Here is a 12664-nt window from a genome sequence, read left to right as displayed (position 1 = left end):
GGTTCCCACGGGAGCCGGTGACCAAGGGCTGTGGAGATGGCCTCCAGGGATTGGCCTGAGCAGGGGGCACTGGCAGCCCTGGGTTCTGGGGTCTCCTCTGGAGCAGAAGCAGGGCCCTCAGGACTCTCACAGCCTGCCTGGACGGCGGCCCGGGCCCCGCCCTTGGACACCCTTTCTCTGCGAACGGGGGTCCCAACAAGGTCAGGGAAAGGCCTAGAGAAAGATGTCTGCTTTCTTTCAGAAGCAGAGAGAGCAGGACACAGAACAGGAAAGACAGCAGGAGAAAAGGAAAAGAAAGGCAGACAGATAAAAGGTTAAAGAGAAAGAAGGGAAAGGACAGGAGGGAGGAGAAACGGAAGGAAGAGCAGAAATGAAGGAGAGCTGGAAAGGCAGGACACGGGGAGGAAAGGAAGGGTGGGGAGAGAGAAAGATCCCGTGCCAGTGGCCGCAGCAGGAGGGGGTGGCGGTGTGGGGGTTGGAGGGCTGCAGGCGGCGGGAGGGTGGGAGGGCTGCAGGCGGCCAGCCCCCGGGACTCCTCAGGCCGGTGGGCGGGGCCTCACGTCCAGCGTGCGGTCCTGCCTCCTGTCCTTGCGCGGGCGCCGGTCTCTCCGCCCCTTCTTCTGGCTGGGGTTCCTCCCTGCACCAAGAGTACAGGGCATTGTGTCTGAGCCCCGCGCGGCCCAGCCAGGGGAAGCCCTTCCCATCTACTTGCTTTTGAACACTCCCCCGTTGTGCTGCCTGCGGCATGGGGCCTGTCTAGAGATCGGAGGGCTTACTTGGGCTTTACTAAGAGCTGGTCCTCTCTTGGGAAGTCGCATTTCTGTGCCCGGACGGGAGCTCTCACGTTTGCCCTGACTCCTCTAAGTGTTTGCAAGGTGTGTTGAGCCCGAGTGTGACCACGTGGGGGAATTTCTTTTATTTCAGTTTTATATGACAGGGCATCAACTGCTTTTTTTTTTTTTTTTTTTTTTTTTAATGACCCGTGCAAGGAGATCACATTATCCATGAACTTTGGAGTCGTAAAGAGGGCGTTCTGAAATCCTTGCTTTTAAAAGGGAGGTGGTCATTCTGCAAGGGCAGAGAAGTCCTGATGAAGGCAGGCACATATCCTTCCCGAAGTTGGGACCGAACCCGCCAGGAAAGCCTGCCTTTGAAAGGATACCAGGGAGGCCAGGACTTAACCCACAGGAAGGTATGGCTGTACGGGTGCTATTTGGGCAGGCAATGTCCCCAGCCCCCCAGCGTTCCCCGGGGGGTCCTGCCTGCTGCAGCCCTGAATGTGGCCCGGTGCTCACCTGCTGGGCATGGCCTCTGGATGGGACATTTCCTTGACTCGGAGAGCACCTGGCAGGTTGCTGCCTCCTCCCGTCCGGCCCGGCCGGCCTCCCGCACGCGGGTCTCCAGACCCCAGGCCGAGCCGCAAGCCTTCCCGTTGTGCAAACAGGGGCCCCAGCTTCCCCAAGGGCCCAGCTCACATTCTTCTATTGGGTGGAGACACAGACAGACAATTTGGGTCAGCTGGCAGGGAGTGTCCTTCAGATCCAAAGGCAAAGTCGGAGTGGTCCGGGTCCCTGAAGACAACAGCTCTCGCCAGGAGCAGAGGGGAGACACTTAACTATTTATGAGGGCCTGGGATGGGTGCCATACTAAAGCACGTCCGGGCCAGAAGTGGGAGTGACCGTGGGCTTTAGAGGAGGCTTCCCGTGGGAGGTTACTGAGGAGCTAGAGGGAGAGGAGGCAATCCAGTGGAGCGGAAGGAAGGATACAGGCAGGTGTGTGCAGTCCTGGCAAACGTGAGGGAGGGAGGGCAGCTGGTGGGGAGGCAGGGGGGAGGCTGGGAGGAGGACGGGCAGGCCAAGAGGCCAGAAGGTCTGCTGGGAGGCCCTCAGGGCCAGGACGTCACTTTGACCTTGATCATGTGCCTCTGGTGGGCTGGGGAAAGCAGAAGCTACACAGTGCTATTGTGAGGAAAAATGAGGTCATGGGCCAAGAAAGTTCTCAGCAGGAAACAGTTTTAAAATACACAGATATATATATATATATGTATGTGTGTGTGTATATATATATTCTTTTGCATTTGATTCCCGAGAGGTAGGCAAAGAACAGGGCGGCTGTTAATACCCCCATTTTACAGAACAGGCCAGTGAGGCTTAGAGCAGGTAAGGGGCCTGCTAAGGGAACACAGAAGGGAATCTGCATCAGAACATGGCAAGTGTTTAAGATCTACTTGGGCCCAGAAACCAGGTCTCTAGACCTGAGAACAGTGGTCCTTCTGCTAGATGTGTTCATTTGCCAAGTAGGGATGGAGCCCCTATTGTATGCCTCGTGCTTTGCTGGGTGCAGAGCAGCAGCGGACACAAGACAGACCCAGCTCCGACTCCCGGAGTTCACCACCGAGAAATGTCAGGCTAGGACAGCAGGGTGCTTGTGCCATAATGGGGGAAGCACAGGCAGCCGCCAGAGCCTAGAAGAGGCCTGGGTCCTGGAGGCCTGTGGGACCCAGAAGGCTTCCTGGAGGAGGAGAATCCTGACCTGAAGTTTGAAGTAGGGGTGGGGAGATTAGCCAGGCTTCAGGGAGGGGCAGAAGGGAGACGTGAAAAGGATTTGAACCCATGTTTCTCTGATTCTAAAATCAGTGCTCTTCTTGTGAACTCTGGGGCCTCCTCTGGTAATAGCAATGAAGCTGATGTTGGTAGTGACGGTGACCGTGATCATGGTGCTCATGATGGCTCTAATGTATAGAAGGGTCCCTGTGTGTGTCTAATGTCCCCTGTTGGGCCTCCCAGCACCCTGGGACATTCTCCTGTGGTTCTTCCTGGTCTCCTGACAGCCCTCCCCAGCCCTGAAGGGAAGGAGGTGGGGCAAGGAGGCCCCCACTCACCCTGGCACTCCCGAGTGCTGGACTGGGCGGTGGTGCCCAGTGGGCAGGAGGGCAGACACTTCCCCTTGTACAGGAGAAACCGCCTCTTGCACTGGATGCAGAAGTCCTGGCTGAAGCAGCTTTCACACGTGGCCCCACATTCTGCAAGAGAGCCAGGGCCACCGGTAGTGAGGGTGGCCACACCGAAGGGGGCCTTCTGCCTTTGAGCAGCCCAAGCTCTGTAACCCTGGGATCAGGATTCAGTCTCCTCTGAAGCCCAGATCTGTGCGGGAACTGCATTCCAGAGCTCCATTCCTCATCTGCCCCGAGGCTCACTGGGGGCAGGTGCCACATCCAAGGTAACACGCTTACTTGGATTGAAAGGTCAAGATTCCCTTTCTCATTTGAGCCAAGGCTCAGAGAGGGCAAGTGACTTGTCTAGAGTCACATAGTAAGTCTAGGCTGTGACGGAGGACTTCCTGCTGCATTTCCATCAAAGCTCAAATGTGGGCATGATCTATCCCAGGTCACAGTGAAAATTGGAGTTAGGAGTTCGGACTCCTTTGCCCTTTGAGCTAGGCCCAGAGAAGGGGAGTAACATGCCCAGGGCCACACAGCAAGCTAGGGTAGATAGAGATGAAGGTTTCCTGCTCTACTAGTGCCAAGAGCTGCTAGGGCACTGACTTGCTTAGGGCTTCTGAGCCAGCCTGAAACCAAGCCGGTATCTTGGAGTCTGGGCTCAGGCACACGCTGCTTGCTTGCGGTCATGTGGGGGTGAGAGGTGGGGTGTGGGCCAGAGGTCTCAGGAACCCAGCGCTAGCACAGGATGAGGGGGAAGCCACGTACTTTTGCACCTGTTGACCTCCTGGCCACGGACGCCGAAGTAGCCAGAGGGACAGTCATGCACACACTTGCCGTACTGGCGGATGCCTTCCCGGCGGATGAACAGGAAGAGCCTCTGCTGGCAGGTGGAGCAGCCATTTTCCTCTGAGCAGATGACACAGCCTGTGCAGTTGCCCCCTGGCCCAGTGCCCACTGCCAGCCAGACCAGGGAGGGAGGTGGGGGAAAGTGGGAGAGAAATAGTCAAACCATGTACATGAGCAGCACGGACCGTCTCATGGGGCATATTACCTGAACACATTGGCCACCCGGACAAACCACTACATTTCCCAGACAACTAGATACGGTCATGTGACCCCAATCGGGCCAACAGTGTACAAGCTAACGCAATGTGTGCAACTTCTAAGAAGCTGCCTTAAAGGGCAGGGCCATGCCCTTTGTCATCCCCTCACCCTTCCTAGTGAGTGGAATGTGAACACGATGGCAGCTACTTTGGGTCATGAAGAGGTATCATGGAATGATAGAGATATAAGAAAAAAGAGCCCAGGTCTCCAAGAAGGTCAAACCACGCTATACCAGCCCTGGGCTGCCCATGTGGACTTACAGGAGAGATAAATCACTACCTGTTTCATTTAAACCACTGTTATGTGGAGTTTTCTATAACTCACAGGCAAACTTAGCCTTCATGGGAATAGTGTGTGTTTATCAGTGTGTGGAGGGTGCGCATGCATGTGGGGGTGGGGGAGACCCTCGTCCTCCTGCTGTGTTTCTGAACAAGACTCTCTTCCTCCCTGTCACTGTCATCAAGTACTCCCAGCATCATCAAGTGTAGTGAGTTGAAGGAAGGAAAATTTGTTGCCCGAGAGTCAGCCAGGACCCAAAGCTGGGAAGGAGGCAGAGAATACTCTAGAAACAGAGCCTCTCCAAGGCTCACAGGGGGTTTCTGCTTTCCTGACCATTACCTGATCAGCCAACCACTTAGAGAGTTGGGAGTTGTCAGCCTGGGGTAGGGGTGGGGGCCTGTGACTTTCCCTCTGTTCCCAACCCCCGAAACCAAGTGAGAAGAGGGGTAAGGTGCCCCTCCCAGAGACAGGGTTCCTGCAACAAGGGGTGGCCAGCTTCTTAGGCCCCCGTTGGGCATTCAATTCTGTCAGAGCCCTGCCAATCTGCTCCTTCCTGTGCCTCTCTGAGCAGAGAAAAGAGGCCAGGAGAGAGATGGGCAGAGCTGAGAGAAGAGGCAGCACCGAAGAACCTTCTTAGAGGCAACTGGGGACACATGAAACCTTCCCGCATTTATACCCCATCAAGGTCAGACTGTTTAATAAACCAGTTACATACTTTGACTCCCCCTGAGCCCACAGCCACCCAGCATGGGACCTTCTTGACTGTCCAGGTATACATGCCCCCCTTTTCTATTCGTGCCTCATCTGTCTGTTAGAGGAATTTCCCATTGTGTGAGGACCCGGAGAAGGGCAATTCCTGGTGCCCCCCTCCCCAGAACAGAAACCAAGGAAGTTCAGTCCTTCTTCAAGTTAACAGTGATGGGCATTGAACAATCAGATACTCATTCCCGTGACCTCGAGTCCTGGGAGTTGGACAAAGATTGAGGGGCTATGTGGGGATAAGGGTCACTGTCCAGACCAGTCTGGGCCTTTTCTGCGTCCCCTCCCTCCCACTCTGGGATGGGTCCTGCCATTTCTCCAAGCCTGATCTCCAGCTGCCTGGATCCTGTGAGCCCCCCACAACCTGCTGATAACTCTCACTGTTGTGGCTTACACCCAAGAACCCCGACTGATCCAGCGGGCTCGCTAATGCCCCTGGGAAGAGAAACAGCCACAGAAGAGCAGAGTAGAGGTTTGTGTGTTTCCAAAGCTGTAGCCCCGCAGGGATCTAAGGGCAGAGAGAGAAAGTGTGTGCGTGATGTCATAAGAGGGATCTCCAAGACCAGAGAGAGAACATCAGCTGAGAAGCAAACAGAGCCCAGACCTCCCCCCCCACAGGAAACAGTTTAAATTCTGATAATACAGACGGCTGGCAAGAATGAAAGGAAAACCCTCCCTTTTTGACAGGAGAGTAAATAAGCCCTGGAGGAAAGTCCAGTAGCATCTAGTAAATTTGAGAATGTGCCTTTTCTGAGCACAGCAATTTGGCTTGCAGTCCACACTCAAGAACTATGCTTCTCAAACCCTTGTCTCAGCCTCTCCTACAGGTCTTGTTACAACACACAGAGCTGGGTTCCACTCCAAGTGTCCGAGTGTCCCACTGAGTAGATCGGAGGTGGGGGGACTGAGACTAGGCATTTCTAACAGGTTCCAGGTGACGCTGCTGTTGCTGACCCGTGGCCATGCTCTCAAACCACCAGCACGGAGAAACCCTTGTGTCTGTGCCCAAAGAAGCATGAGCAAAGATGTTCGCTGCGACATCATTTAATAGCAAACAAGTGTAAAAACCTGACTATCAAAAGAAGAGATAAGCTCACTAGGGTGCAGTCCCATATATGACCCACAATACGTGACTGGGGAGGGTTTGCAGCCGACCTCATGGATACTCTCAAAGACAAGCCTGACAGCGAAAACTCAGATTGCACAATGAATCACAGAGGAAGAAGCCATTTGTGTAGAGTTCGAAACCCTGCAAAAAAATACTCTGGGACATGTATGATACTTAAATTTGTATCAAGAGTGAAAGACATAAGGAACTGATAAACACCGAATTCAGGATGTGGGTGAGAAAAGGGATTCAGGAAGAAGACCTGCGACTCCTCTGGAATCTGTAATAGTTCATTTCTTCAAATCTGAAGCAAATATTAAGATGGCAAGATTTGTAACAGGTGGCTGGCGGGTACGCAAATGTTCATTGTATTTTTTTAAAATTTTTTAAAATATTTTATTTATTCGACAGAGAGAAATCACAACTAGGCAGAGAGGCAGGCAGAGAGAGAGGAGGAAGCAAGCTCTCCACGGAGCAGAGAGCCCAACGTGGGGCTCGATCCCAGGACCCTGGGATCATGACCTGAGCCGAAAGCAGAGGCTTTAACCCACTGAGCCACCCAGGTGCCCCGTATTTTTTATTCTTGACTGTAGTTTCAAAACACTTTACAATAAAAATATATTTAGAAGTGTTTAGCCTCTATTGTGTCTGTGGATTGGGGAGGGATAGGTAAGGAAAGAGGACTATCTTCTACTCCTACCCATCCCAGCTTCCTTTCAAGCCCTGGCCCATCCTCAAGCTGAGATCTTGGGCAGGAGGTGACAGAAGTTCTGAGAGCAGTGGAGACCCGCAGCTGTGAGCCCTATGTTAATTATGCCCCCAGGTCCTTTCTCTCCTCTGTAAGGGAACCCTTGTGTTTAGCCAAAGTCATATCTTCCAAGAATGAAGACTACATTTCCCAGGCTCCTTTGCAGAGGCATATGGCGCAGTGTTTTAAGTTGTGACCAATGGGCTTCAAGTGGGAGCGTCCTGTCCACATTCCAGGAATGATCTTTAAAGAAGAGTGGCTCTTTTGTCCTCCCTTTCTTCCTCTGCAGTGTATGGGATTGTGGACTTGGAAGCCAGAGCCAGGGTGGGATTGTGGGATTGTGGACTTGGAAGCCAGAGCCAGGGTGGATGCCGGGGACAGAGGGACCTGGCAGAGAGGCCATGGCGTGGCCGTGCTAACCCAGGGCTGTCTACTTCAGATTCTTGTATAGGAGAGGGGGAAAGTGTCACCCCTCTTGTTTAGGCCATTGGACCTTTCTGTCAGATCCTGAGGACTGCATGAGAATGACTGATGCTGTGGTGTCTTCAGCCTCACGGGTGGGCACAGGGTGATGTCAGTGGAGAACAGGGTACCTCTCCTCAGTGCCTCGGTGCTACGTTATCCCACTGGCCCTGAGATGCGGCCCTGCAACAAAGGGCAAAGGGACCCTCATTTGGCTTGAGGTGCTATCTGCCTCCCAGCAGAACAGGAGTTCCAAGTAGAAATTATGTTCAGTTACAGAAAAACAGAATAGCATTCACTGCACACTGAGTGTGTGGACAGAGACTCACACCCTACTCAGGTGTCTCTGCCCACTTTGCAGCTGAGGAGACCACGGGGCCCCAGGGTCCTGCAGCATCAGTGGAGGCAGGGACCTGGGCAGCCAGCCCCCTACTGCCTTTGTGCAGCATTTGTTCAAGGCTCCTCAGTCTCAGGCAGAGCCTGGGGCAGCAGGGATGGCCCGCGCATGCCCCCCGCCGTCAGAGGACCTCACAGCCACTGGGAGGGCTGAAGCCCACAGGAGGGACTGAACCTAATGCAGACAGACAAAGTAAACTGTTTTTAACTGGTCTCTGGGAAGAACTTAGGAATCCTTCAGCCTGACCCCTGCAGGTGCACCCGGGGATCCCGAAGCCGAAAGGGGTGTAGACTTCCCCAAGGTCAGACAGCCAAACAGCAATTAGAGCTACAGCATTTTTCTAGAGTGACATTTCCACATGCAGAAGACAGAACCTGATAAGGACCCTCCCGTAACCCCAGATGGTGTGTGTGTGTGTGTGTGTGTGTGTGTGTGTGTGTGTGTGTGTGTGTGTGTGTGTGTGTGTGTACACAAGGGTGTGCAGGCAGAGGACAGATCTCAACGCTTCTTTCAGGTTTTTGAAGAGTTAGCTCTGCGTCCTGCCGCGTCCTTGGTCCTGGTGGTGGGCTAGGGCGCCCTCTAGTGGCTCTGTACTGTAATGGCACGCCTGACTTAGAACTCTGATGGCCTCTGGCTTTTCATCACATCTCTGCAACTTGTTGGACAGGACAATGCTATTTCTCCTCCCCAAGGTCACGGGTGTAGAGACTTGAACGATAATTCTATGAATCATAAGTGATGACAACTAGCGTTTTTACAATGCTGCTTTAGAAAGATCCAAATGTAATAGTTCTTAAACTTGACTGAACATAAGAATTCTCAGGAAGGCTTGTAAAGTGTCTGGTTCAGGCTCAGGAATGTGCATTATAATAAGTCCAAAATAAATGTAATAGGCATTTTGGATGGGTCTTCCCTGCTCACCAGCTCCTTTCCCTGACAACCAGACGTGGAAACCATGCTTGAATTGCATGATGCTCTCCCTTGGCTAATGCCAGACAGACTGAAGTAGGGACTGACTGCTCTTTCTGGCTGAACGAATTAGACCATTTTTCTTGGGAATTTTGACTCTGGGCCAACAGACAATGGTCTGGATTGGGCTCTTGAGCTAAGGACACTTGCAGAAAGGCAGGCTAGTGCCCATGTATGAGAAGCTTTGGTGGTCACTAGCATCTGTCGTCCCTCTCTGTGCTCAGTTACTCTAGTGTAAAAGGGAGTAATAAGGCTTATCTTGCAAGGTTGTTGTAATTAAAGGAGACAGTTCCTGAAAAACTCTTGGCTTTGAGCCCAGCATAAACCAGGCCCCCGATACACTGTGTCTATTGTTGTCATATTGAAGCGACGATCCGTTCTGTGCCCTCAAAAATCTAAGGATGTGTGTTATGGTGCAGGTGCCCAGGTTCCAGTCCTGGCTCCACCACTCATGGAATGATCTTGGACAAGTACTCTCATCTCTGAGGGCCTCAGTTTCCCCATCTGAAAACCTGTTGCAGCAATTCCTTCCCTCATGGGCCTGGATATGAGATGTGTGCAAACAAACCAGCAAGTGCCCGGCACACAGTAGGTACTTCTTTATAAATGTAAGTTCAAGTTCCTTGCCTGCCCACACTTGGTTAGTCCACACTTGGACCCTCCTCCCTTTCACAGGTGAGCAAACAGAGTCCAGAGGTGTTGGTAGACAGAAGGTCCAAGGAGATGGTCTTCGGGCAGACACGAGGAGGCAACTTTGGTTTTGGGTGAAGGGAAGGTTTATCCTTTCTGTTGGGATCAGGGAATGACTTGGGTCTTCCAACAAGGGTTCCCAACCTCAGGGTGACCCACAGCCTGAGAACAACCCCAGGCAACCTCATTGCAATAGGAATCAATGGCTTGACATTTGCAAGGAATCTCCATATTTTTTCCATTTGGGAATTTCGAGTGGCTTCAGGGTCATCTCTGCAATATCATGCCTCCCACCCCCTTTCAGCCTGCAGAAAGCCTGGAAGGGGTCAAAAGGCCCAGGGTGACATCTAAGACCCTGAAGATTACATGTTCTCCCAGACAGGTTCATGTCCTCGGCAGCCCACAGCGTGTCTGTCACTGAAAAATCCTTAATACCCACGTTGAGAAATGCAGCCCCATACTTTAAAAAAAAAAAAACAAACCAACAACCAAATAAACCAACAACAAAAAAACAAAAAAGAAACAAACAAAAAAACCCTCATTTGGATAGACTGCTAACATTAAAAACAAAACAAAACAAAACAGGTTTCACATAGAAAGCCAGAATTTGGGAAGCTTGCATTCCCATAAGGTAGTAATTGATTGAAATTACACAGACAGGGTACAGGCTCGCCAGGCTGCCCCCCATTCCCTTTAATGACCCCTGACCCTGAGGGCAAAGGTCAGCTGCCCTGTATTATCATCTTTGAGCTTCCGTTCATCTCACACTCACTTGAATCACTGGTGTTGGGAGGCAATGTGGAGCAGGGGTTCTCAAGCGTTGGGGCATGCACCAGATTCACCTTGGACTTGTTAAAACACCGCTGGCTGGGTGTTCCCGAGAGCTGGTGATTCGGTGGGTTTGGGCCGGGCTCCAGGACGTGCATCGCGCACAGGTTCCCAGGAGCTGCTGGTGCTGTGGAACCTGGGACCACACTTGAAGAGTGGAGTAGGGTTAAGAGCTGGGCTGTGTGGGTTCACATCCGGGCTCTGCCCCTTAGCCTTGCCTGTGTGACCTTGAACTCGTACCTTAACCTCTCCGAGCTTCAGTTTTCCCACCCGTTAAACAAGCATCATACTGGCTGACCTTCCAATTGTGAGGACCTGAGCAGGCCGGACACCGACGAGAGGCTCAGGATTGTCACCATCGCCACCTGCCACGCGTCTGGGGAGTCTGTGATTCGGGGCTCACTTGGGCAATCGGTGCAGAACTTTTTATTTTAATGTCAACATTTTTTGGGGGGGTGGAGTTTCTTCCTAATTGGGGTGTGCCTAGGGAAGTGTGCCTTGCATGAGAACATCGTGTGTCATGGTTGACTGAGGATTTAACACAGCTGTCCCGGAGGCCTCCCCGGGGGGTGCCAAGGATGGGGATGGAGAGAGACGGCTGCCCCTTGCCCCAAGGCCATGCAACCTGAGGAGGGCCAGTCCTTGCCCTGAGTCCTGCTCTGTCCCTGGGGATGATCCAGAACCATGGTGGGGGTGGGGGGCATGCAGAGCGCGCTGGGCAGTGCATCTTCTGATCCTTGCCTGGCAGTGGGGGACACATGTCACCAATGACCAAAGGAAATAAACAACATCTGGGCTCCCGCCTGTCCGCTCAGGCCCCCACATATGGGAGGCAGTTGCTGCCCCTGGAAACTGGCTCAGAGGAGCCCCACGGCACATCCCTGCCTAGGGGGCAGATTGCACCATTCCCAGCAAGGGAGGGGCCCTGGAGATGACTCGCGGCTTATAGTCTCCCACGGGGTGCAGGGCTAAAGGTCTCCAGCCCCCCAGCCTCTTCTCAGTACCCTGGGGAGGGAACATAGAGGGCCTCACGTTCAGCAGTATGTTGAGGTGGTCTTGGTTTTGGAGCCTGACAAACCAACACTTCCCTTCTGGATGAGCTTAGACAAGCAGGCTTCACTACTCTGAACCTCAGTCTCCTCTTCGGCAAAATGGGGACAACAGTAGCAACCGGCTCCCAGGCACTTATCTGATTGACACGAGCTCATCCATGAAAAGTGCTTAGCGCCACTCGTGGCAGACAAATGGGCACTATTTTATTATTTGGTTTCTGTGAGACGCATGGGAGGTGCCCCAAGCTCCCTCGAGGGCCGGGGTACAGTTTAGAGTTTTCTCCTTCAAGTTTCCATAGCTTTGCACTTTGTCCTCGGAGAGCTGTCGCTGCGGTGGGAGGGCCAGGCTCATACAGGGCAAAGGAAGATGGTGACGTTCCCTTTCTGCCACGGAAGGGTGAACCCCAGCAGGGCAGGGCAAAACCACAGTGCCCCCCCACAGGCGAGTCTGCACCTTGCTTTTGCTCATCCAAATTATCCTGGCAAATACTGCACCTCGCAACCCCCTTTTCCAGAGTCGCTCACCATCCCGCGTGGAGATGTTGCAAAATTCATTTCAGTACTATCGTCACACCCACTTCAGAGGCGAGGCAACTGAGGTTCAGGGCAGTGCCGCTGCTTGCCCAAGGGCACGTAGTAGGAGCTGCAGTGGACAGTCAGACCCGGGCAGAGTGACTCCAGAAGCTGAAAGCTTCACATCGAGACGACACTACCTCCCAAGTCCCTGAGACCCCATGCCTCCTTCAGTCCTCCACGCTGAATAACACGTCCCCCTGTCCCCTTACTATGGCCTTGCTAAGTTCCCAGGGCTGTGCTAAGGCCCTTGCCTCTTTCCATGCCCACTTGACCTTGACCGAGACAGGAAGTTGGCCTGGCTGCCCAGAACAGGCCGTCCGGGGACTGAGCCTGCCTCTTCGGGCGTATCTCATTCATTCTCCCTTGTGCCGTGCTCAGCCCTGGGATGTGGGGCAAGTCAGCACGTGTGCCCTCACCCAGGGGGTCTGTCCCTGTCGTTCTTCTGTCAGGTCCTTTCCAAACTCTCTCTGGGGGATTTTCTTGTTGCCCCCACCAGGGCTTCGGGAGGCTGGGAAGCGCCCTGCCCCACCCCAGCCACTGCTTGGAATCTAGAAGGAATCCTTTCCAGACCCTGGGAGAGAAGGCCGGATGGAGCGTGGTGGGGAGTCAGGGTTCACACCCACATCTGTTCTTTCCTCAGATTTCAATCCACATAGAATCACCCGGTGCTGCTGCTTGGTTGAAAGCTTCTGGTGCTGTGCCTGGTGTCATAGATGTCTGAGCTCAGGCAATCTTCAAAAACCACTCTGCA

At 53.2% G+C, this 12664-nt stretch overlaps 1 protein-coding gene across 1 annotated transcript in view; it reads right to left on the bottom strand.

Moving 5' to 3' along the window:
- Positions 1 to 454: 454 nt before the first annotated feature.
- The window catches only part of RSPO4 (R-spondin 4), a 28373-nt gene continuing 16163 nt past the window's right edge, over positions 455 to 12664 (bottom strand). The window contains exons 2-5 of the mRNA XM_045981652.1: positions 3707 to 3895; positions 2882 to 3022; positions 1296 to 1481; positions 455 to 637 (exon numbers count right to left, since the gene is read on the bottom strand). Coding sequence (XP_045837608.1) covers positions 537 to 637; positions 1296 to 1481; positions 2882 to 3022; positions 3707 to 3895 — 617 coding nt within the window. The 3' untranslated portion in view covers positions 455 to 536. The remainder of the gene's footprint in view (positions 638 to 1295; positions 1482 to 2881; positions 3023 to 3706; positions 3896 to 12664) is intronic.

Source organism: Meles meles, chromosome 16, assembly GCF_922984935.1.
Source record: "Meles meles chromosome 16, mMelMel3.1 paternal haplotype, whole genome shotgun sequence".
NCBI classification, from domain to species: Eukaryota; Metazoa; Chordata; class Mammalia; order Carnivora; family Mustelidae; genus Meles; species Meles meles.
The sequence above is the reverse complement of the archived record's forward strand: the minus strand, read 5'-3'. Positions and strand labels throughout refer to the sequence as shown.